The sequence below is a fragment of the Gasterosteus aculeatus genome, chromosome 2 (assembly GCF_964276395.1).
Source record: "Gasterosteus aculeatus chromosome 2, fGasAcu3.hap1.1, whole genome shotgun sequence".
Taxonomy (NCBI): Eukaryota; Metazoa; Chordata; class Actinopteri; order Perciformes; family Gasterosteidae; genus Gasterosteus; species Gasterosteus aculeatus.
Genome location: NC_135689.1, coordinates 11,416,494 through 11,437,406, shown reverse-complemented (window position 1 = coordinate 11,437,406; position 20,913 = coordinate 11,416,494). Strand labels below are relative to the sequence as shown.

Here is a 20,913-nt window from a genome sequence, read left to right as displayed (position 1 = left end):
TATTTGTTTTCATTCCAGTTTCATTTTCATCATTCCAGTCCAGCACACTGACAGAACCATGTTCATAAATACAAAATGTGTCTAGGATAAGGAAATAGCCATGTTATTTATGAATGATCAAGGACCCTTTATTTAACAACCAAATTGTCCATCAAAGCGACGACTCGACTGTGAGCTTAGTAGTCGAATAAGGCTCCTTCAAATGAATCAGCGCACGGAGGACTGTTCCTGTGACGATGGACGTACAGGGTCCACCCAGAGGGAAGACGAGTGTACTCAGACAGACAGTACCTTTACATTAAAGCATGTAAAAACGTTCTTGTAGTTCTCTTGTAAAAAGTTTTTGTCATACATTTTAGCGTTGGTGTGTATTTGGAGACGTAAGTTTCAAATCCTGACTGTGGCCCTGCTTTTAATTGAAGTTTTTGTACTGAGCTAAAGTCACCGAGGTGACACAAGTAGCTGCAATTATGCTCTTATGTCGAGTTTGCTTTGAAGCTTGTTGTCCTTATGACACAATGTCCGTGTTCCTTTTGAGAAAAACAAAATCGTAACCTTTTTGTATGCAGCCCCTAATTGTGTAGAAAGTGGTTGGAAGGAAATGTTTATTTTTTATAACGGTTGCTGTCCCAATGCCACGTTGGCCTTTTCAAGTATTTCAATATGGACTTTAAAGTACTTCATCTCAAGTAGGACCAAGGTCAGATAGAACCGTGACCATCGGTTATTGTGTCCATAACAGCCTACAAGGGCTACAAATAATGAATCTACTGATTAATCAGTCGATTTTACTTTAAAATCAACTACTTTTAAGCAAAGCACACAACATTCACTGTTCCAACTTCCAACAAACCAACAATATTTAAAGACGTCTCCTTGATCATTGTGGGCTTTTGATAGTCCTTCTTCACTACTTTCCGATGCGTGATTGTTCAAAGATTTAGCAAAGGAAATCATTGTCACATAAATCAACATCGAACATGATCGTTAGTCGCAACTCAACTCTGCACATTCCATGTTACATGGTATTGTAATTCGTCCACCGCACCATATAACCAAACGGCAGGCCCCATTGCTACGCTGGCACAGGGCATTCGGTTTGTCAATGTGGTCACGCATGTCAAATCAAATGTGTAATCGTAGATTACACATTTGATCCACGCAGTGGAACAAGTACAGTGAATTGTTCATTTGGGTTCAAGTATATTCAAGGGTTCAAGGATATTCTGGTAGTTTTCCCAAACCTTGGCGAGCCACAGCTTAGTTGTAAAGGTGGAAAATCCTGACCCACACTTTTCCCAAATCATTAGGTTCAACTTGTAATGGCCACGGGGATTCCACTGGGAGTTTAACATGTTGAGGGTAACATGATGAAGTTGTGCAGTGCTTGTATGTTGTAAGTCGCTGTGTGTGTTTCCGCCCTTGTGACGCCAGGGGGCGCCACAGTTTCGGTGCGTTGCGAAGCAGCGACCGAGCGCGCAGGCGAGGTGAAGGCGGTCACGTGACCGCCCGTTGCCGTTGGTGAGTTTTTCACAGTATGGCGGAGGGGGCAGCCGTGCGGACGGACCGTCTCTCCCACTCTAATGCTTGTTTTGTGTCTTGAGGGAGGGCGTTTTGCATTTATTTGTTTTCTACACGCGCCGGGCCGAGCCGGCTCCTTTTAAACCCGACTCCACTGGCGTTCCTCGGCGAAGTCATGGCCGACCGCAGCGTGGATTTGTCCGCCCTGCCAAAAGAGGTTCGAGACCAATTTGCGGAGTTGGATCTGGAGCTGTCTGAAGGTAAAGGAGGGGACGGGAGGGGGCCCGGGGGCTGGTTTCTCTCTGTGTGTGTTAAGGGGGGGGGGGGGGTTGAGGGAGATGCTATAGCAGATTAAGCTAGCTATGTGTCTGGGCTAACCCGCAATGGAGTCAACCAGTCGTTTCCCTCCCTTTTATCACACTTAAAACAGCTTATAAATACGTGAGTGAGCGCTCGCGTCAGGCACCAAAGCTAGCTTATGCCGAGCTAATACAGGATGTGGAGACGCGCGCTAGCCGGGCATGACAAGCAGCAGAGAAAGGCTTCCATCCATTTCCTCGTGTCTGCTGCATCTCAAACCGTTTCAGGCTAAACGTCGATCCAAAGCCGAAGCTCCTCATTTGCCGACTTATTGAATGTCAAAAACCCAAGTTGTGTGTATGAGTGAGTGAGGCTGTCTGGATGACCACAGGCACGGTCTGCTATCCGTGCTTGACCCCACTCCTGTCACCTAGCTTATACGTCTCCATACAGTCATTTGACTCATGTGTGAATACTTGGGGGGGGGCTTCCGGGGGGCTTCCGGTTTGGCCTTGTACTGGCATCTGCGTTCAAGGTTTCAGCTGAAAATGACATGTTTTATTGCAGTAAAGACGGTGAGTCATGACCGTGCCCTCAGTCATTACCACACTGAGTGACTTCAGTGGTCAACACAGATGTACACACATGTCCTTGGACACGTGTGGCTGTGTGTGTGTGTGTGTGTGTGTGTGTGTGTGTGTGTGACTGTGATTCTTGGGTTTACCTGCGTGCTCTGCTGGTCGTGAGATTCGCTGCCCTCAATCGTGTGGACAAATTGTGTGCGTTTCTGTGTCATGTTTGTTCTGCCCTTGTGGATTTGGGGTGGCTGATGGATGAGTCTATTTATTGTGGTGTGCAAATATCTCCAGCTATTCATTCATCCACAGCTATAGTGCAATCAACCCCTCCCCCAGGGCAGCTGTTGGCCCTTGTTGTGCTCTACACACCCATTGACACCCAACCGTCACATCCGAGTGACAGCGTCCCCCTTGTCCTCCTGCACGGCACCTGGGCTACATTCCTCCAGCTGAGGGGACGTGAGGTGGCGGCGCCCTGCGCAGTGTCCGCTTGTCCACACTGATGCTCGGTTGTTTCAAGAGTGTGATTTCTGAAAATACATTTTTGCAATTCTTAATACAAATGCACAAACAAGTCAATCAGGACGTGGTTTCTTTGCAACTGAAAGTTTTGTATTTCTATATAACCAATATGCTTATTTACACGCTCATTACTGATAATTGAAAGAATAATGCAATTTGTGTCAGCCAATATTGAAAGCTGATATATTGCTTTTGGTATACGTTTCCCATTTTGTTAAAAAGGGCATGTACTCACAGGCTAACCATTTAGCACACTTCCATCATAGCCCTTTTAAAAAAAACTTGTCAGTGTGTGTAATTTAGATGGCAAGACTATATACAGACTGGAGGCTTGCACATTAATGCCATATTAGCATTATACTGCATGCAACACGTCGTCATCACCGGATAGATCATTTTTCGTGGTCTACACCAACCGTTCCTCTGAAGTGGAAATGCCTGTTCCTGCGTTGCTTGAACAAGAACACAGGCCTGTCAAATGGCCCCCTAAAAAACAACCCAGTTCTGCTCGCCCCGCTGTGACCATGGGGAACACAATGAGGACCATTCAGCTGGCCTGAGCTGCCGTGGCCAGGAGCTCTGCTTCCATTTAGGCCATTCAGCTGAACCCAGTCTTTGTGTGCACGTTGGAATTAGCCGCCTTCATAGGAAGAGCAGGGAGGGGCTGGTGACGAGTCATTCTTGAGAAGATGATGAGAGGGACCATCCTCAACGGACTCTCTCTCTCTCTATATATCTCTCTTGGCCGAGCCAGGGTTTAAAGGTCACGTCTGGTTCTTCCCTGGAACCGGCCTCCCCGGTTTACATCCCCCACTAAGTGTCAGGCATATTGTGCCCAAGTCCAATGTTGCTGACACAAGTAAAATTCCACACCGATATCTGAGTTTGTAGCTGGTGGTTATGGGCGAGAAACCAATGAATCCCCCCCAGTCTTAACTTTCAAATCACAAGAACATAGACTCTGGTGCACATGCTTATCGGTGTTTATGAACAGATAAAAGTTTTACTCTTTGTTTGCATCTGGGATCAGCATGTGCAGACGTGGAGAACAGATTATTTCCAGTTGCTTCCTTTCCAGGCCAGTCGTCCTCTTTCAGATGCTAACAGAGGGAAGCTCTGCTCATTCCCGTGTTAGGAGAGACGTCCCTCAGCATAGGATGACCGCACGGATACCCAGTCCATCTCAGCTGTCCATCTCCCTGACCCTGACTCCCAGTGAGCACGGGAGGGACTGAAGCCTGATGGATCCTTGAGGAGGACCGTCTTCCCAACCAGGGGAAGGAGACTGGAAAAAGATACAACTTATCTCTCTGTGTTAACAGGGTCTGCAGAAAACTTTTGGTAATACTAAGGCATAGCTCTTATTTTGAGACCGATTGCAGCCATGTGAAATACTGGTCTAGACCAGGACGAAAACAGGAATAAGGGCTGTTATCTCAGCAGGCCTGACGCAACATGCAGCACTTCACCTGCAAATACGACTGGGCAACAGTTTTTAAAACTGACTGCGAAACAAAGGGAAGGGGATATGGGATGATGACATCAGTCAAATGTCCCCAGACAAAGTAAATCAGGAAGATCACAGTTACAGAATAAGTGACCACTTCCCGTGTGTTTATAGCGTTTGTGCAACACATTGCTGTAATAAAAACAAAGGATGTGCCTTTACTTTTAGACAACCACTTTGACGTTTTCGCGACAACTTATTTTCTTATTTGAAGACACTGTAAAACCTACCACTATAATTTCTCCGTGACTTTAAATGGGCTTTGAGCTGTGTGTTATTTTTCTGTTCTAGAGAAAGATATTTTTGGACGGTATACGCTTAGCGCCCAACCAGTCAGAATCCGAAATGGACAACTAACTCCTCTTCCTTGTAGCTGCGGAGCCAAGGCCTTAGGGCCAAGCAGATGGTTGTGTGGTTGTGTACTTTTGGCAAAGTTCTATCTAAATATGTGTTAGTGTCTGTTTGTGTGTGTGTTTGCATGTGTTATAATACTGTTGTACTGTGAATAGTTAACAATGGCGGCCTTCCCTTTTCCTCCTCCAGACCTGTTGCAGTCTGAATTATTCACATGGTCCCGTTAGATATCAGGACACGCTTTCAGAGTGTGTGTGTGTGTGTGTGTGTGTGTGTGTGTGTGTGAGAGGACGGGCGGGTGTGTGGGGTTACTAAGCTTTCTTCTTTAAGCCGCCCTGGTAAAAGTTGAGCACCAGAACAATCCTTGTAAAAGTAGCCATGATCAGCACTCCGCCACTGAAAAGGAGCTGACCTTGAGCGCTGACCTCTTGGTGGACGTAGCAAAGGTAACATAGTTACCTACACTCTATGAATATAAGATGGGACATTGTCGCCTAGGCATCCGTTTTTTTTAATGTACCAGTCCAGGGAGACCTTTTTTTTTTTAACCTGCTCCTTGTAAATCCCTGAGTCACTGCAGATGGGAGTGTCCTCCTCCTCCTCTTCTCCGGGACACATCCATCCACCGCAGAGTGGCAGAACCGGTTTTAGCCCCCAGTCTCGCCGGGCTGTTTGCCCAGCTCGATGCAAACTGTGACTCATCATAGGTGAAAAATGACTGGCTGGATTTTCGGGATATCCGCCTTTATTTACCTCTTGACCTACCTGTAAAGCCGACGGCGATGGCGGAGCTCCTTGCTGACGTAGCGTTGCACAATCACTGAGCTTATTGTGGCATGCGGCCATTCAGTTGGGGGGCCCAGGCTGTGACACGGCAGACAATGTCGAACGATTCTCACCCTGATTTACAGCCTCATGACGAACTTCATTGAGAGCAAAAACAAAGTTTTTATAGCATCTCCTGTGGTTGTTAGACGGCGGGAGCTGATGCACAGCCCCTCTTGCATATTGCGATGCTGTCCACTGCCTGGCGGGCCATGTGACTGTGTTAAAGCTGAAGAATGCTCTTGTGAATATAAATAGACCTGGCTGGCAAGACCAATTCGCTTTCATGCCTGAGGAGGAGAAAACAAGCGTCTCTTTGACACCAAAGCTCTGCCATTATCGCAGCGGAGGACACACTCGCTCAAAGTTCCGAGGAGTCTGTTGCAATTGTGTGCGATTCTTTCTCGGCGGGCCTGACGCTCCCGGCCTGCAGACGGTGGCCAGCGGCCAGCGGCGGACCGTCGCACATCCAACAGCGAGATGCTCGGCTGCCACGTGTGGGTCACTGCCCCGTGGCCGGGCTAAAGGGACGTTTCTGATATTTGGCTGATCAAAGACATTATTGTTACCAACGTTTTATCACTAAAAAAGGAACAACTATCTGCGATTAGCTCTAAAAATGACCCGAACTCTGACCATGAACCTGTTTGTTGTAAACCATGTTATGAAAAGCATTATTTGGGCTCTTCAGCTGATCATTAGAGCCTTTGTAGAACACAGGCTATTTTCTCAGCAGCTGGTCAGTTTCTATATATGAAACCACAGGCCTGCGTCACAGGAAGGGCTGATGGAAAACCAAAGCTTGGCGCAAAGCGGCCCGGCTGTATATGTACAATGAAAGTTTCCAAAAGGTCAATTGCTCTCTCCGACGGTCACTCATCGGGTTGCTGTATTATGTTGTCGTTTGGACTCGTGCCCTACATTTCAATAGTTCTCTTCCTTATTCTCATCCGGAGCCAAAGGGGTTATCGTAAAGAAGTACCAGTCAGTAGAAGTCCTCAGGAAGCCCCTCAACAAGATGATGTGTATCTCCCCTCTTGGCCCCCCATTGAAGCCACGGACCCCTTTAATGCAAATCCCCAGGGAAACACGTCCAATGGGTGGGGCTTTAACCTCTTCATCCTCAATAGCACAGCCAATGTTGTACGTTTTGTATCTCCATAGCCTTGAAAACTATAGTTATGATTATTGGACTGGACTTTTTAATGCTAGCATTGAATTAGACCAAGTTCAGATGGTTTGTGGAGCCAAAGATAAGCCTGTAGTGACAGTATCTCAGTATTTTGCACTGCGTGTCGCTGCGTGTCATGCTCTCCCACCTGGAGATGACACACTGATGACTGTCCAATCCGGTGGAGCGGTAATTGTGATGAAACAACCTTTTGGAGCTAGTTATATCCTAAGATTATCCCACAAAACTTTCTCTTGAGACTGTTGTAACTACAAAACTATGCTAACCTTTTGGAATAACGTACATGGAAAGCGTAGAGCTTGCACTTTGAAGTCTCTCACCTTTCCTCCAGTCAGCACTCTTCCATCTAATCCCCTCCCATGCCCGTGTTGTAGTGGGTGGCTTGTTGCTAACACCGCCTCACTAACATCCCCCTGCGACCTTGCACCTTCACTTCCACGCAAATTGTATTTCAGAGCTTTGAGCGGCCTGTTTCACACCTGCTTTTTCTTTTTGCACTCGCTGAGCATCCCCCACGTTTTCGGAGCCATCGTTTCCATGGCCGTCGTGATGACAGGCGGTTTTAATGGCTGTCGTGGTGGGGGGGGTCAGGACCGTGAGCGGTCCAGAGAGACTAACCGAGGGAATGGGGCCTGTGTGGATATGGTGTCCGCTCTAGACTCCACACCTCCGGATGTGAGTGTTTCTCACAAGGCACTGCTTTCTTGTTGTGGGCTCGTAATAGTCATTTGATGAGTCACGTCGCTGGTTAACATTCATCCATGAGCAGCTAAGCAGTCGGGGGGGTGTATCATCAGGGCACGTGTCTGCTAGATATGAAACCTAGGCTGTTGCTAAGCCAGGCTGTGTGTGTGTGTGTGTGTCAGTTGTTTGGTGAAATGTTGCCAGGTGTACACACTGACCCCCATGTGGACAACAGTAGAGACGGGTGTCCCTGTGGTCCATGTAGCAGTCTCAGTGAACCTCAGGTCTGTTGCAAACATTTCTAGCCCCTGTATCTCTGAACCACAACACGCGCCTGGTGTGTCATGCAGGTGACCAGCCAGGAGACCTCAGCCCAAATTAGTGTCTACTTTGGCCTTCCTGTTATTTATACTGCGTTGAACAAAGTCAGAGTCAACCTACTGACCCAGATAAACTGCCCTCGTGTTGGAAGAGAAAGTGATATAATGACCGCCACGGGTCAATTTATGCAGTGGAAAACACCCTCTCTCACACAGGGCATTTCAACATGGTTGGACCCCTGAGAAGCACAGGTGTTTCTAATATTATTGCAGAGTGCCTAATCTTATTATTACAGCTGTGCTTCAGCTGTACTGGTAGAGAGAGAGAGAGAGAGGGAGCGAGTGGGCACGGAAGGCAACAAAGGACGCGAGTCTGGAATCAAACCCAGGACGTAGCGCTTTTGTGACATTTAATGTAACCGCTTGGCTACTGATGCGCTCGATTCCCTATTGTTCCAGAGCAGTTTTGTTTTGCGTCGTCACAGATGAGACATCAAGCGACGAGTTCAATTGAACACTGACAAACAACCCACTTGTGGCCGTCTAACCGCAGTTTTCTGACGTCCGCTATGGGCGCTCTGCAGTTGCTCACCAGGCTTATCGCTTGGATAAAGTTATCTTCTCCGAGTTTGTACAAAACTGCTTCGTCGCTGCCAGGATTGTACAGCAAGCCCGTTGTCAGGAAGTACTGTGACACAAATCAGTGTGTGTGAGTTCATTAAAAAGTGAACCGGGCCTGATGAGCGGTGAGCGTCAAAGTGAAATAGTCGATACGGCTTGGATTATGGAGGACCTTTTTTAGTTTGTTCTTCGCTGTGCTGCTGCTCACACAGCTGGCTCGATGTGAAATGCACAATGCGATGGAAGCAATGAAGGAAGTAGGCCAGTGCTCACTCTGCGCTCCATCAAAATATGAATGCTTTAAAAGCTTGGAAGGAACATTAGCGCGCTTTCCCTTTGGCAAAAACAACTTCAAGATGCTGACTGTCCAATCCGATCGCTGGACATTTCTTTCGGTTTATGGATATACAGCTTGGTCCTTATTTTGGTCCTGAACACAATCAAGTGTTTTCATCCTGTACAGGAAGGTCTGATTTAATGAAACGATTATCTCTTTTACCAGTCGCAATAAAAAAATAGTCCGGCGTCTATGTCTGTGTGCTTGTTTGTGTTTCTTCGAGGAGGAAAGTGTTTGTGTCGGTCTCAAATTCAGTGGACTAGCACGGAGACTTTGATGTGTTGAGAACTTGGGAGTCTTGTCTTTATCTTTCCTTCTAGCTTCTTCTGAGCTCCAACTCACTGCTTTCCTTTCCGTGCTTCTTACATGGTTTCACTTTCATCCTCTGTGCCGCTTACTCCCATAACTCATTACCTTCTGTAATGGCGAAATAACAGGTGTTACTTCTTTTACTGTAAGCTGTTACGTCCCATTTGAATCGATCCGTGCCAACATGCAGAGCTCACTCACACTCCATTCTTATCTTTTAAGTTTTTCACAACATACAGATCTGTATTTTAAAAAAAGGCAGCTTTAATTTAACTCCCGTCGCGGGGTAGAATATGTGTGCACAGCAACAAACATGGACTAAAGGAAAGGATGCGATATGCCAGTTATTCATGCGCCTCGTCATACTTATCATACCACAAAAACAAAACAAAAGGATTTCTTTGGCCCTTTAGCTGATAAGATAGAGAAAACAAATGGTCTTGTTCATGTTCACAACAAACTGTGCGTTTGAATGTGAATGTAGAATCAGGGACGGTCACGGGGCGGGTACTGGATTGGATATTTGAAATTCTTGGGAAGAAATAAGTTCTGCTAAAGGGACATATATACAGTGATAAGTGAACTAACCACATGTTGCACAACCCTCCGTGATTTAACATTTCAGTTAACTGTCAAGACCTAATGAGTTTCTCCTTCAGGTGACAAAATGTTAACCATTCCACTGGAGATTCTGTGGAGAGAAATTAAACTCCCTCTGCTTTTTTTCTCAGCTGGATGGAAGATTTCTTCTTCCATCTAGAGATTACTTCATCCTCTGTGTCTGCCTGGAAACCCCCACATTTGCTAACTGGGTCCCAGAGGAATTGCAGGCCTGCTTTTGGAGTGGAAAACATTGGCCCTTGAGTCGAAAGGCCTTTGTATAAATGTTTCAATCTCTTTCCAGACATGAAGAAATGTCCCACTTGACTGAGACATGATTGTTGATGCTATTTGAAAACTATTGTTCAGCTGCTGAGGGCCTGCACACACAAAAATAGAAGTCCTGATCAAACCAGCGTGTAACTAATCAATGTCAAAATTGCTCAAAAATGACGTTCGAATATTCGCTTTAAAAAAACATATATTTTAGCATTAGGCACGTCAATAACAGGACAAATACAACCGCACATAACTTCCAGTATAGGTAATTTATTCAAGTTTAAACCTATTTAACAAAATATTTCCTACACAAAAATAAGTAAATTAACTAATGGCCAAGACCGCAGACCTCTCGCTCGCACACACATGCTCTTTCTCTCTCTCCCGCACCGTAGCGCTCTCTGCGCAAAGCAGTTTAAATGAAAGGCAACAATAAAACAAATGCTGGGTGCTGTTCAAGAGTTTTTTGCAAGCAATTTAAGGTCGCGATTCTATGCTATTCTATATGGCGGGCTTCATTCAGTGATTGAAACAAATATTAACATTAATTTAAGTTTTACAGTACCGACATTGAACGCTCCGAGTGAGCTGTGCTGTGGTAAACATGGAACTTTTCCTTGGCATGAAACGGCAAAAAATAGTAAATAGTTGTTTTTAACAACTATTCAAATATAGAATATTTGTTGACAGCCCTACTTATCATGCATTTAATGATCAATGTAATGGCTTATTATTACATTTAATATTCAATTTTTGTTGGTGTTTAAAATGGAAAAAATGCCCATTGCAGAATGCTGAAGTTGAGACTGGGTTGAGTTGCTTGCTTGTATAAGCCAAGGTAGGCAGCAAATCCTCTCAAACTAAAGATGAAACAACAAAAATCTTTTCAAAACAGTCGCTGTTTATTTTTCTCTCCCTCGACTAATCGATAGATCATAGACTAATTGTATTCAAATGAATGAACACACATTTGCGGTAATTCACTATTTTTCTTGTTTCGCTCCTCCCCTTTAAGAGCGTGCTTTGGAGATCAGCTCGTAATATCCGCTCATACTGAGGTCCAGGTGCCACCAAATAGCCACGGAGTCGAGCTTATTCATTTGCATTTCCTGCCGAGTGCTATTCACCCGTGTTCTCAACGCATGTTGTGTTCCTGCTCTATAAATAAGATCCTGTGGGTGAAGTTGCTTCCTCTCTCAGAGCCTGTGTTTAATGTACACGGACGCTTTTGTGTGAGAAACTGTTGTGTCTGTGGTTTTACTCTGTGTCTCCTCGCTGTTGCATGCTCAGCGAGACCCCGGTGGAGACCAGCTCTCTCTTGTTGGTTTCTATCCCTCGTGAGAGTGAGTTGTAAGGGTGTCGCGTGTTTGCGTCTCATTCGTTGCAGACAACAAACCCGCTGGTAAACAAAGACAGCTTTGTGCAAATCGAAGCTGGTATCATAGGCTGAAAACTCTTCCATGACCTCACACGCTTCAGATGGTTTGGACATTATTGATGGCAATCGTTTTGACCGCACAAATCCAAAATGTCCAGACGGAGTGATGTAATCTGTCAGGTTGGATGTAATCTCAGATTACAGATAAGGATAAAACCCAAATTGTAAATGCGGGATTATTCTCACCACATGAAACCGAGGTTTTATTTATCCGAGTCATCTAGGCAGTTATTGTCATTGACGTGTGTTTGTGTGCCGTCATGTGTTGTTTAGCAGCCTGTGTGCCTGCAGGGAGAGGAAGTGATACCAAAAGGCAACATACAAAGTTTGTGGCTGACAGAAACCGTCATGGTGCTTCCAATCAGAGCTGGATGCCACCAGACTAATCTGACCACAGTAATTACGGGGCTCCGTGTGGGTGGGAGTGTGTGTGTGTGAGAGAGAGGAGGGGGGGAGGAGATATGCATGCAAGGAGGTCGCAGTAGTCTTTGTTTGCAAAATGAACATAAACCGACAAACCATGTTTAATGAGATTAAATATCCGTGTTGTTGCCTCATCCTCACCGGAGAAGAGGAAAACTGGCTCTGTGCCTTTTGTTTACACGCAACCTTTTAGTTTGGTTGTGGGGGCTGCGAGGCTAATCAGCTGATCCCCAAAGCCATTTAGCAGCACTGACCACGCACAGGACAAATCGTGTACCTCTGCTCTACGTACCTGAGTCTCTCTCCGGTCTGCTGGCATCAGCCATGAGCTCACCACTCTGTCTATGGGAGGACGCATTAGCCCAGCAGTAACCTCTGACTGTTAATGAGACCCCCGGAAACTGCGCTGGCTCCTCGTTTGTATCCCTTTGGTGATTTCATCATCTGGTTGCTGGCGTTGACCTACTGCAATATTCATCTATGACCCATGCTGTTTCTGCTGTAATTTAAAAAACAAACACTAAAAGCCCTTTAACTAAAAAAGGGTTTACTTGACAATGTGTTTGCGCTGACCCCAAAACAGGCGTCAAACTTTGGCATTAAATAGTGCTTCGTCGAGCCTCCCAGGCAGAGAGCAGCATTTTCCTGATTTGGGTGGTGTTGAGAAGTAGGAGGAATGCTGACGTTTGCAGGTGTTGCTCCGATTGAAAGAATGGCCGGTAAATGACACTGGCTTTGTTGTTGGAGTCTTATGTCGACGTCTGAAACCAAAGTGCTGTTTGCTGATGGTGGCAACTGGGATTAAGCTGTTTGTTCGGATTATTTACCACAAACAGCAAAATCCTTTCAAGTCCTTTCCCATTCCAATATTAATTTCACACATTGCTGATCTGACCTGGAGTCTTGCATACGTTTTTTTTGTGCCTTCGGGTGTGGATTTGTCCCAGTTCATTTGAGTTGCATTGTGTATTCCCCACACACCACATGTGCATATAACCAAAACCTCAGTCTTTCCTCCCCCAGACTGCGTGCTCTTCATTACGCATCACTTATTCACCATTGATGTGGTTTTTCCGTTGCTGCTGTTAATGTGTGTGTGTGTGTGTGTGTGTGTGTGTGTGTGTGTGTCCCGATTCGGACCCTGTTCTGTCAACTGTGAGAAGCTCTGCCCTCTATCTGGCTAGCCCTGAGGTTAGAGGTCAACGGCAGCAGTTTTAAAGGAAAAGTCATGAGGTCACTGTCGTCTCGACTTGAATGAGCTCTGAAACATCCCCCGCTGGTCGGGCTGTTTACACAACCAGCTTGATGAAGACGCACTTCAACGCCTGCATGACGTGATGGAGGGATTATGTGGATTGCTGACAGAAAGTAAATTACCTTTTGTCACTGAATTCTTGCGTCAAAGCACAACGCGGACGACTTTGTTTGACACACATCTCCCAGAGAAGGCTTCTACTGCACCTCTGCTCCGGGCTCAGTTAGCCTTCACTCTGCTGTGTACTGTAGCACCCCTTAACCTGCAACAGCTGTGTATACACACATGTGCGTGCGCGCACACACACACACACACACACACACACACACACAAATATTTTGCTTTCTGCACCTCGGAGGAGTTTCTGGCCAATGGGGCCGGCTCTCCTGGCCAGTTGGCCCTCTCTGCTAGATGTTCCCCAATCAGCACATTCCTCCTCCTCTAGAAGGACACATGGATTTTGGCAGCACGTGTACAGGGTGGGGTAATGCTCATATCCTGTCCGCTGACCTACTGTTTTGCTCATGCTCGCACTCAAAACGCCGCATTCTTGCTCTCGAAAATCGACAGCTTTCCCTCTGTTTTGAAACGGCTGTCGCCGTCCCGCTTCCAACCCCCCGAGCCCTCGCTGTCTCTGCCCACTGCCACCAACAGAGCCCGCGTGGTCCTGCCAGTCCACGGCTGTTATGCCCTCGCACAAATACAGACTCTCTCTTGTCTCTGTTGACGTCCCTCCTTTCCTCCCTCCATCTTTCCATCCCTCCCTTCCTCCCTCCAGGCACCAGTCGGACGCCAGGACGCCAGGCCGAGCGAACCCCGTCTCCAGTCACACCACAATCAATCTGCTGCAGATTGGTGTTTTTTAGTCTGTTTTTGGAGTGTTTATTCTCAGCCAATGCCCCGAGAGAAGGGGCCGTATCAGACATTTGCTGCTGTTGTTTTTCACCCCCAGTAAAGATCAAATTGATCGAGCACGCACACTTAATTATGTGAGAACACTTTAACATTCTCTTAACAAAAGAATGACAAAGTACCCAGCATTCAATGAAATGCGTGCGCCCCCCACCCCCAAGCCCCAAACTGTCTCTGACTTTGCTAATGATGCGTATTCCCTCCGGTCCCTCCCGCTTCCCCTGTTTCCTATGAATTTACAGTGTTGTGAAACTTGAAGAATTTCCTGCATGGGAAGGATCTGAAATTAAAAGTCTGCTGAACTCGAATGCGGCCAATCTACGTTCCCTGTCCTCCAGGGAGCCTCCTTTATGTTGTTCTACCAGGCAAACACTACCCCACATAGTGACTGGTGTGAGAAAGCTCCAAAGCACACACACACAGGACTCCCCACCCAGTTGCAGGCTTATCAAGCCCACCACCCTCCAATCTGCTGTTGAACTTTGCCGTTGTGACTTTGTTTGTGTGTGTGTGGTCTGTGTGTTACTGGCCTGGATAAGGTGTGGGTCTCTCTCGGGTGCCTGTTTGCTGTACAGGCCCGCAGTGTGTGTTTTGGGGTAGACTTTGTTAACTCTGGTAGCAGTGGGAGTCCTGCCAGAATGAGGAAGGGTCAGGGCTGAGTGGGGAGAAAGAGAGGGGGGGGGGGGTGGAGATAAATCCAGTCCCATGTGAACCGCCCTCCCATGGCTTCCTTTTTGCTCTGCTTGGTATTCCAAATGTTCCCGATAGCCTTCAGATTTGCCATTGTTCTCGCTCGCTTATCTACTCGTTGCCCTAATCAAATTTGGGTTTTGTTACTTGGTGGCTTTTTTTTGTGCGCTTGTCATGTTTATTCGCTGGGGCTAATGTAAGGCTAAACAATGGTGTTATCTCTGCGCCTCGTTGTACATGGCCTGAGGTGTGAATATGTGTAGCTCAGCTGCTGTGGTTTAAAGATTGTTGTTATTATTATGACTCAAACCTGACGCATGTTTGAGCTAAAGCAGAGGCTGTGTGTTTGTGTGTGTCAGAAGTGTTGTGTGTACCTCGTCTGGTTTCTGTGTGCGCAGTTGAACGGTGTTTGTGTGTTAATCACGACTACAATGACGGTGTGGTGTCACTGTTCTCTCTCTCCTAGGTGACATTACGCAGAAAGGCTATGAGAAGAAGAAAGCCAAGCTGCTGGCCTCCTACGTCCCCCCTTCACCCAGTAAGACCAGTTCTTCTTCTGCTTTTCTAATGTCACTCCCAAGCCGTCTTCCTGTCAGCATTTTTTGGGCCGGTTGTTATGAGATGCAGAAGGTTTTAAGTAATTGCATCATAAGTACTCAATAAGTCATGAGTTCAGGAAGCCGGGCGTTGTGTTTGAGTTAATTGTTCTCCATCTGTATGGAGAATCACATAGAATAAACAATATGGTTTAGCTTTTGCATCTCAATTAAGAAAGTAGCGTCACTAATTGAATATCCAGTGTGACTGTAATTCTCTTTGTCCGAATTGTCGATGACAGTTCTTGGCTTTCTGTGACACTCTAGTGGTTAAAAGTGGAATTGCACATTTGTATATCTGATACAATATAATAACCGTGGTGCTGTAGAAAACCCACAGACCATTGTCGGTCACATAAGTAGGGAATTACCGGAGTTTCACTGTACTACTCTGAGCCAGTTCTTGTTGGTAAGATGACATGCTCAGCTGAGTCACATGAGGGTGTGGAGAGTTCCTCAGGAAGAATTACGCCACATTAGCGTTGGCATGAAGACCTTTCTTGATGTGTCAATGTAAGCTCATTTTAAAAACAGGAATACTTAACTTCCTTTCCTGCTAGATTAACTGAGGCCTGTTTCAGCGAGAGCTACCACATGACGCATGCAAAGTGATTACGCACACAGGGAATTTGAAAAGCTCTGCAAGAATCCAAATCTCACATGGATCATTTCCATATTTAGTACTTTAATCAAATTCCCCTAGTTGTTAGTGGGTTCTGCTCTGGCAGCTTGCCCCGGTTGTGAAGTCCGCTATGGTGGAGCTCCAAAGGTCGGCTCCTGCGCCGCCACCCGTTGCATCCTTTGTCCTTATTCTTCTGAACCACCATCCACACAGAGACGCTGTAGCCCAGGTCCTCTGAGAGGAGTTGACTAAAAATATAGTTTCTTGGATCTAGCCTAGTTTAACGGTATAAGTTACATCAGTCAAGTACATGTCCTTATTTCACTTTGTGCTCAGAGGCTCTATAGAGAGGCTACATTTAGAGAGCTTGTCTTTAATATAATATGTAATATTTCATGCCTCCTTGCAGCTGTAACGGCATTATGTGAAGCAATAGTGTGCCTCTCACTGGACGATCGGGTTTGTTTGTTACTTATTAATGTCCATGTGTTTCTAATCTGCACGTACCGACTTCCTTTCCGTAGACGTGGATCTGTCCCTGCCGGATGTACAGCTTTCCCCCGGCCACAGTGTCGACCCCAGCCCGAGTCCCGAGGCCCCGGGTCCCTCCACATCGTCGGCCTCCAAACACCACCGCACACACCGCAGTGGAGGGGCCAGAGACGACCGCTACAGATCAGGTAAACTGCATACATAAATAAATAAAAAACACACCCTCCGCCAATAATAAACCATCAGCATGTCAACGTACTATTTTTTTTATTTTCTATGTTTGTTGTGTCTCTTTCTACTTCTCCCTTTTTCTTCTTGCCCTTTGTGTAGACATCCACACAGAGGCTGTGCAGGCAGCACTGGCCAAACACAAAGAAGAGAAGATGGGCCTTCCCATGCCGACCAAGAGACGCTCTGCCTTCGTCCAATCTCCCATAGACACCTGCACACCTCCAGGTGAACTATATTCAATGTCAATTGAAAAACGATTTAGCCAAATAGTGTAAAAGACATCTAAATATTGAGGATATTTAATATTTCTCCTCTTCATCAGACACATCTTCTGCATCAGAGGATGAGGGCTCACTGCGCAGGAAGGCAGCTTTCAGTGCAGTTCTAGCCCAGAGCCTGCAGAGCCCGGATTACTGGATCAACCGCTCGGTCCAGAGCTCCTCCACGTCCTCGTCTGCGTCCTCCACCCTCTCCCATGGAGAGCCCAAGACGCAGCCTCAGCCTCAGCCACAGCCTGCCGCGTCCTTGTTGGCCGATTTACTGGTCAACGCGCGCATCGGTACTCAGACGTTGACCCCGATACATAATCGTGTTTTTTGCTGCTCGTTCCCATTTGTGGCACTCACCGCCCCGCCCCCCTCCCCTCTCTCTCTTCCACCAGAAAACAACGTCCCCCCTGATGTGACGTCCTCCACTCCCCAGGAGAGAGGGTCCAGGTTGGACTTGCCTCCAGCTGTCAGAGGCATGAGCCGTGGACAGAGCCGCTCCAGCATGATTGAAACTGCTGACGGTACACTCAAGCAAGCCAAGATGTTTCTTTTTTTTTATAAAAGTCTGTTGTTGTTGTTGTATCAGGACGTAGATTTCCACAAAAAAGAGAAACATCATAGTGGTTTCCACTACTCTGTTACTGTCATCTGGTTATTAACCTTCTTCTTCAGATTGGAGGTCAAACCTATGTCATGCGTGATCTGCTCCCAGCATCGCAGTGACCAAACTGATCGGAGGGTTGAAATATAAAAGCGGTCTGCCCATGTTCAACATTATCCTGTGTGGTGAATGCCGCTAATCACAGATCTTTTGTTTTCTTTCTTTTGGGTCCATTAATCCTGTCCCTGTCTTGACTTTCATTTAAAAAAGGAAAAAGAAAAGGTAATATAAATCGATATCGGGGGAAGGGGAGGGATGCGGAAGAGCTCCAAATCGGCTTGCTTTTCCAGCCTGGCGTCTGTCTCTCTCTCTCTCTGTTTGTTTTTGTGTCATAGGTTTAGACGTACAGAACATCCTACATTAGATTTGCCATTACGATCGTCCAATCTGTGTCTCTTACCCCCCTCTGAATCCTTCTCGCTGCTGATCATCTCTACGTGCTAGCGCCAAGGGTTCTACCTGTGTGAGAATGTGTGACGAAGTGACTTGTATTTGTGATGCAATCAAATTGCATGTGTGGCCGTGTGCGGTGTTATTTGGGTTGTTTCTGACTGTGGCTGTTGCCTTGTCGTTTGTCCAGGCGTGCCTGTCAACAGTAGGGTGTCCACCAAGATCCAGCAGCTGTTGAATACACTCAAACGGCCAAAGAGACCACCACTCAGTGAATTCTTCCTGGATGATTCTGAGGAAATTGTAGAAGGTGAGACACAAAGTGTGCTCATGCATCTATTCAACACTTAACAATCTGTGATTGTTGTTGCTTCAATCAGACTCGTATTGACACACCAGTATTTCTTTCTGCTTTTGATATGAACTTTTACAATGTTACATTTTTTTGATCGCTATTGACTAAACTAACTGGTAAGTGAGGTTAGTTAATACTATTTATGTTCAATTAATGGACGCTTAACAGTAAAAATCTAAAGGAATGGCCAAAATGGATTTGTTAATATACTATTAGTTGTACAATTCAACTGTAGTGCAATATGTTGTTGCATGCTGTGGGCTTGTCCTAACCATCTTCTGCCTGCCCTCTCATCTGCACCTCTGCGGTTGTCCAGTCCCCCAGCCGGACCCCAACACCCCGAAGCCGGAGGGACGTCAAATCATCCCGGTGAAGGGAGAACCCCTCGGAGTGGTCAGTAACTGGCCTCCTGCCCTACAGGCTGCCCTCGCCCGCTGGGGGGCCACCCAGGCCAAGAGCCCAGCTCTTACTGCGCTGGACATCACCGGCAAGCCCCTCTACACCCTCACATATGGTGAGCAACACCTCCGTGCAGAGCAACGACAACGTACACAGCAAACGGCAAATATGTTGTGTAGTGCGCGTTAATGTTCATGATATGGTGTTCTCCAAATGGACCCCTCTACCTACTCTGAATTGGTTATACAACATGGCAAAGAGGACATCTTAATATTATCATGGGCTTGTCTTTTCCACAGGAAAACTATGGAGTCGCAGTCTGAAATTGGCCTACACACTGCTGAATAAACTGGGTACCAAGACCGAACCGGTGCTGCAACCTGGGGATCGGGTAAGAGTCTCTCAGTCGACACTCGGTACGTTGTGTACTTAGTGCTCGGATAAAAATAATACTTTGTTTGCTTCACAGGTGGCATTAGTGTATCCCAACAGCGACCCCGGCATGTTCTGGGTGGCTTTCTATGGCTGCCTGTTAGCAGAGGTCATCCCAGTGCCCATCGAGGTACCTCTGTCCCGACAGGTAACAAAGTTGTTCCGCCAAGTGAATTCCTCAGTGATCGCTGAGGGATACAAATCGGTATTATTTCTTCTGAAATTTGTGCCATTTAAATTAGGTTAATTGTAACTGAGCAGCTAGTTTATTTACTAACTACATAATAATGCCATGCGTGTGCCTCCAATCGTCCTGTTTTCTGTGGCAAAAAACAACAGATTCACTGCTCATATTTAAATATGGAGTATTTAGAAAAGTATTTTGACGGCTATGTTTTTAATTGCCACTCTATTTGTAAACTAGCCCCTCCATGTGCGTCATATGTCTCATACCCTCGTCCCTTTTCACAGGATGCAGGCAGCCAACAGATTGGCTTCCTATTGGGAAGCTGTGGTGTTAGTCTGGCCCTGACCAGTGAGTTGTGCCTCAAAGGGCTTCCCAAGACGCCTAACGGAGAGATCATCCAGTTCAAAGGTTAGTCTGCAGCAGTCAGCTCCATGTCAATCTCTCTGGGAGCCGTCACTACAGGCTCGTTAAAAGGGAACAACAGGGTTCACTGGCCAGTTTGGGGCTTTGGTGTGTGAAAGGGTGGATGTGTTGTCGCTCTGTTTATAAAGAACCGTCTGTGTACGTTTGGCCTTGAAACCAGGAGGGTGAGCAGTGCGGCTCCAGTTGGGTGTGGCGAATCACAAATATTTCTGTTTTTCTTTGTGATTACGTTTACCAGGATGGCCAAGGATGAAATGGGTAGTGACGGACACCAAGTACCTGACCAAACCGTCCAAAGACTGGCAGCCTCACATCCCCACCGCCAACACAGACACTGCCTACATAGAGGTACCCTGCAGAACATGAACATTTTCTACTTCGCTTATCCCACAAAAGTGTATTAAATGTCCTGCAGGAGAAAATTGGGAAAGGAAATTACAAGTTATCTTTTAAACGACTTTGTAAAACATAATCCTCTTACATTTTAATGCTATTCGATGTGTTTCAAATAGGTTCTCTACTGTCTTTTTTTAAACTCAAAATATTGTACATCTCAACATGATTTCTTGTATGAATTAGTTCTTCCTCATAAAGAAAAAGCTAGATAGAAAGTGGTATACATGCACTATATACATGACATGTATTAATGATTATTTTCATTGGTTTGTTTCCAGGTATTATACTCACTTAACTTGGTGTGTGTGTGTGTGTGTGTGTGTGTGTGTGTGTGTGTGTGTGTGTGTGTGTGTGTGTGTGTGTGTGTGTGTGTGTGTGTGTGTGTGTGTGTGTGTGTGTGTGTGTGTGTGTGTCTTCCAACAGTACAAAGCAAGTAAGGAGGGAACGGTGATGGGAGTCGCTGTGTCAAAGATCTCGATGCTGACACACTGTCAAGCCCTGACGCAGGCCTGTAACTACTGCGAAGGTCCGAGCTTGATGCTTTCGTAACCGTTACCACTTCTGCTTCTTTGCCTCACCTACAGTAACCCCCTCTCTCTCTGTGTGAGAGGGAACTAAATGATGTTATAAGTGTAACAGTGCTCAGCGAGTGAGCTCTTCAGCAGAGCGGCACCTGAGAGAAGATTAACTGAGGATCATGATTAGGGGAAAATAAGCACTAACACATAAAAAAATAGACGGTTATTAAGATTCTGCATCTTTCACACAATGTTTGCCCTTGCTTATGTGTCTG

General features: G+C 46.3%; 1 protein-coding gene across 1 annotated transcript in view; it reads left to right on the top strand.

Moving 5' to 3' along the window:
- The first annotated feature begins 1,410 nt into the window (after positions 1–1,410).
- The window catches only part of dip2ba (disco-interacting protein 2 homolog Ba), a 31,942-nt gene continuing 12,439 nt past the window's right edge, over positions 1,411–20,913 (top strand). The window contains exons 1-13 of the mRNA XM_040192888.2: positions 1,411–1,781; positions 15,134–15,205; positions 16,410–16,565; positions 16,708–16,833; positions 16,931–17,167; positions 17,270–17,398; positions 18,119–18,238; positions 18,600–18,797; positions 18,982–19,073; positions 19,152–19,262; positions 19,586–19,709; positions 19,963–20,072; positions 20,544–20,646. Coding sequence (XP_040048822.1) covers positions 1,697–1,781; positions 15,134–15,205; positions 16,410–16,565; positions 16,708–16,833; positions 16,931–17,167; positions 17,270–17,398; positions 18,119–18,238; positions 18,600–18,797; positions 18,982–19,073; positions 19,152–19,262; positions 19,586–19,709; positions 19,963–20,072; positions 20,544–20,646 — 1,663 coding nt within the window. The 5' untranslated portion in view covers positions 1,411–1,696. The remainder of the gene's footprint in view (positions 1,782–15,133; positions 15,206–16,409; positions 16,566–16,707; positions 16,834–16,930; positions 17,168–17,269; positions 17,399–18,118; positions 18,239–18,599; positions 18,798–18,981; positions 19,074–19,151; positions 19,263–19,585; positions 19,710–19,962; positions 20,073–20,543; positions 20,647–20,913) is intronic.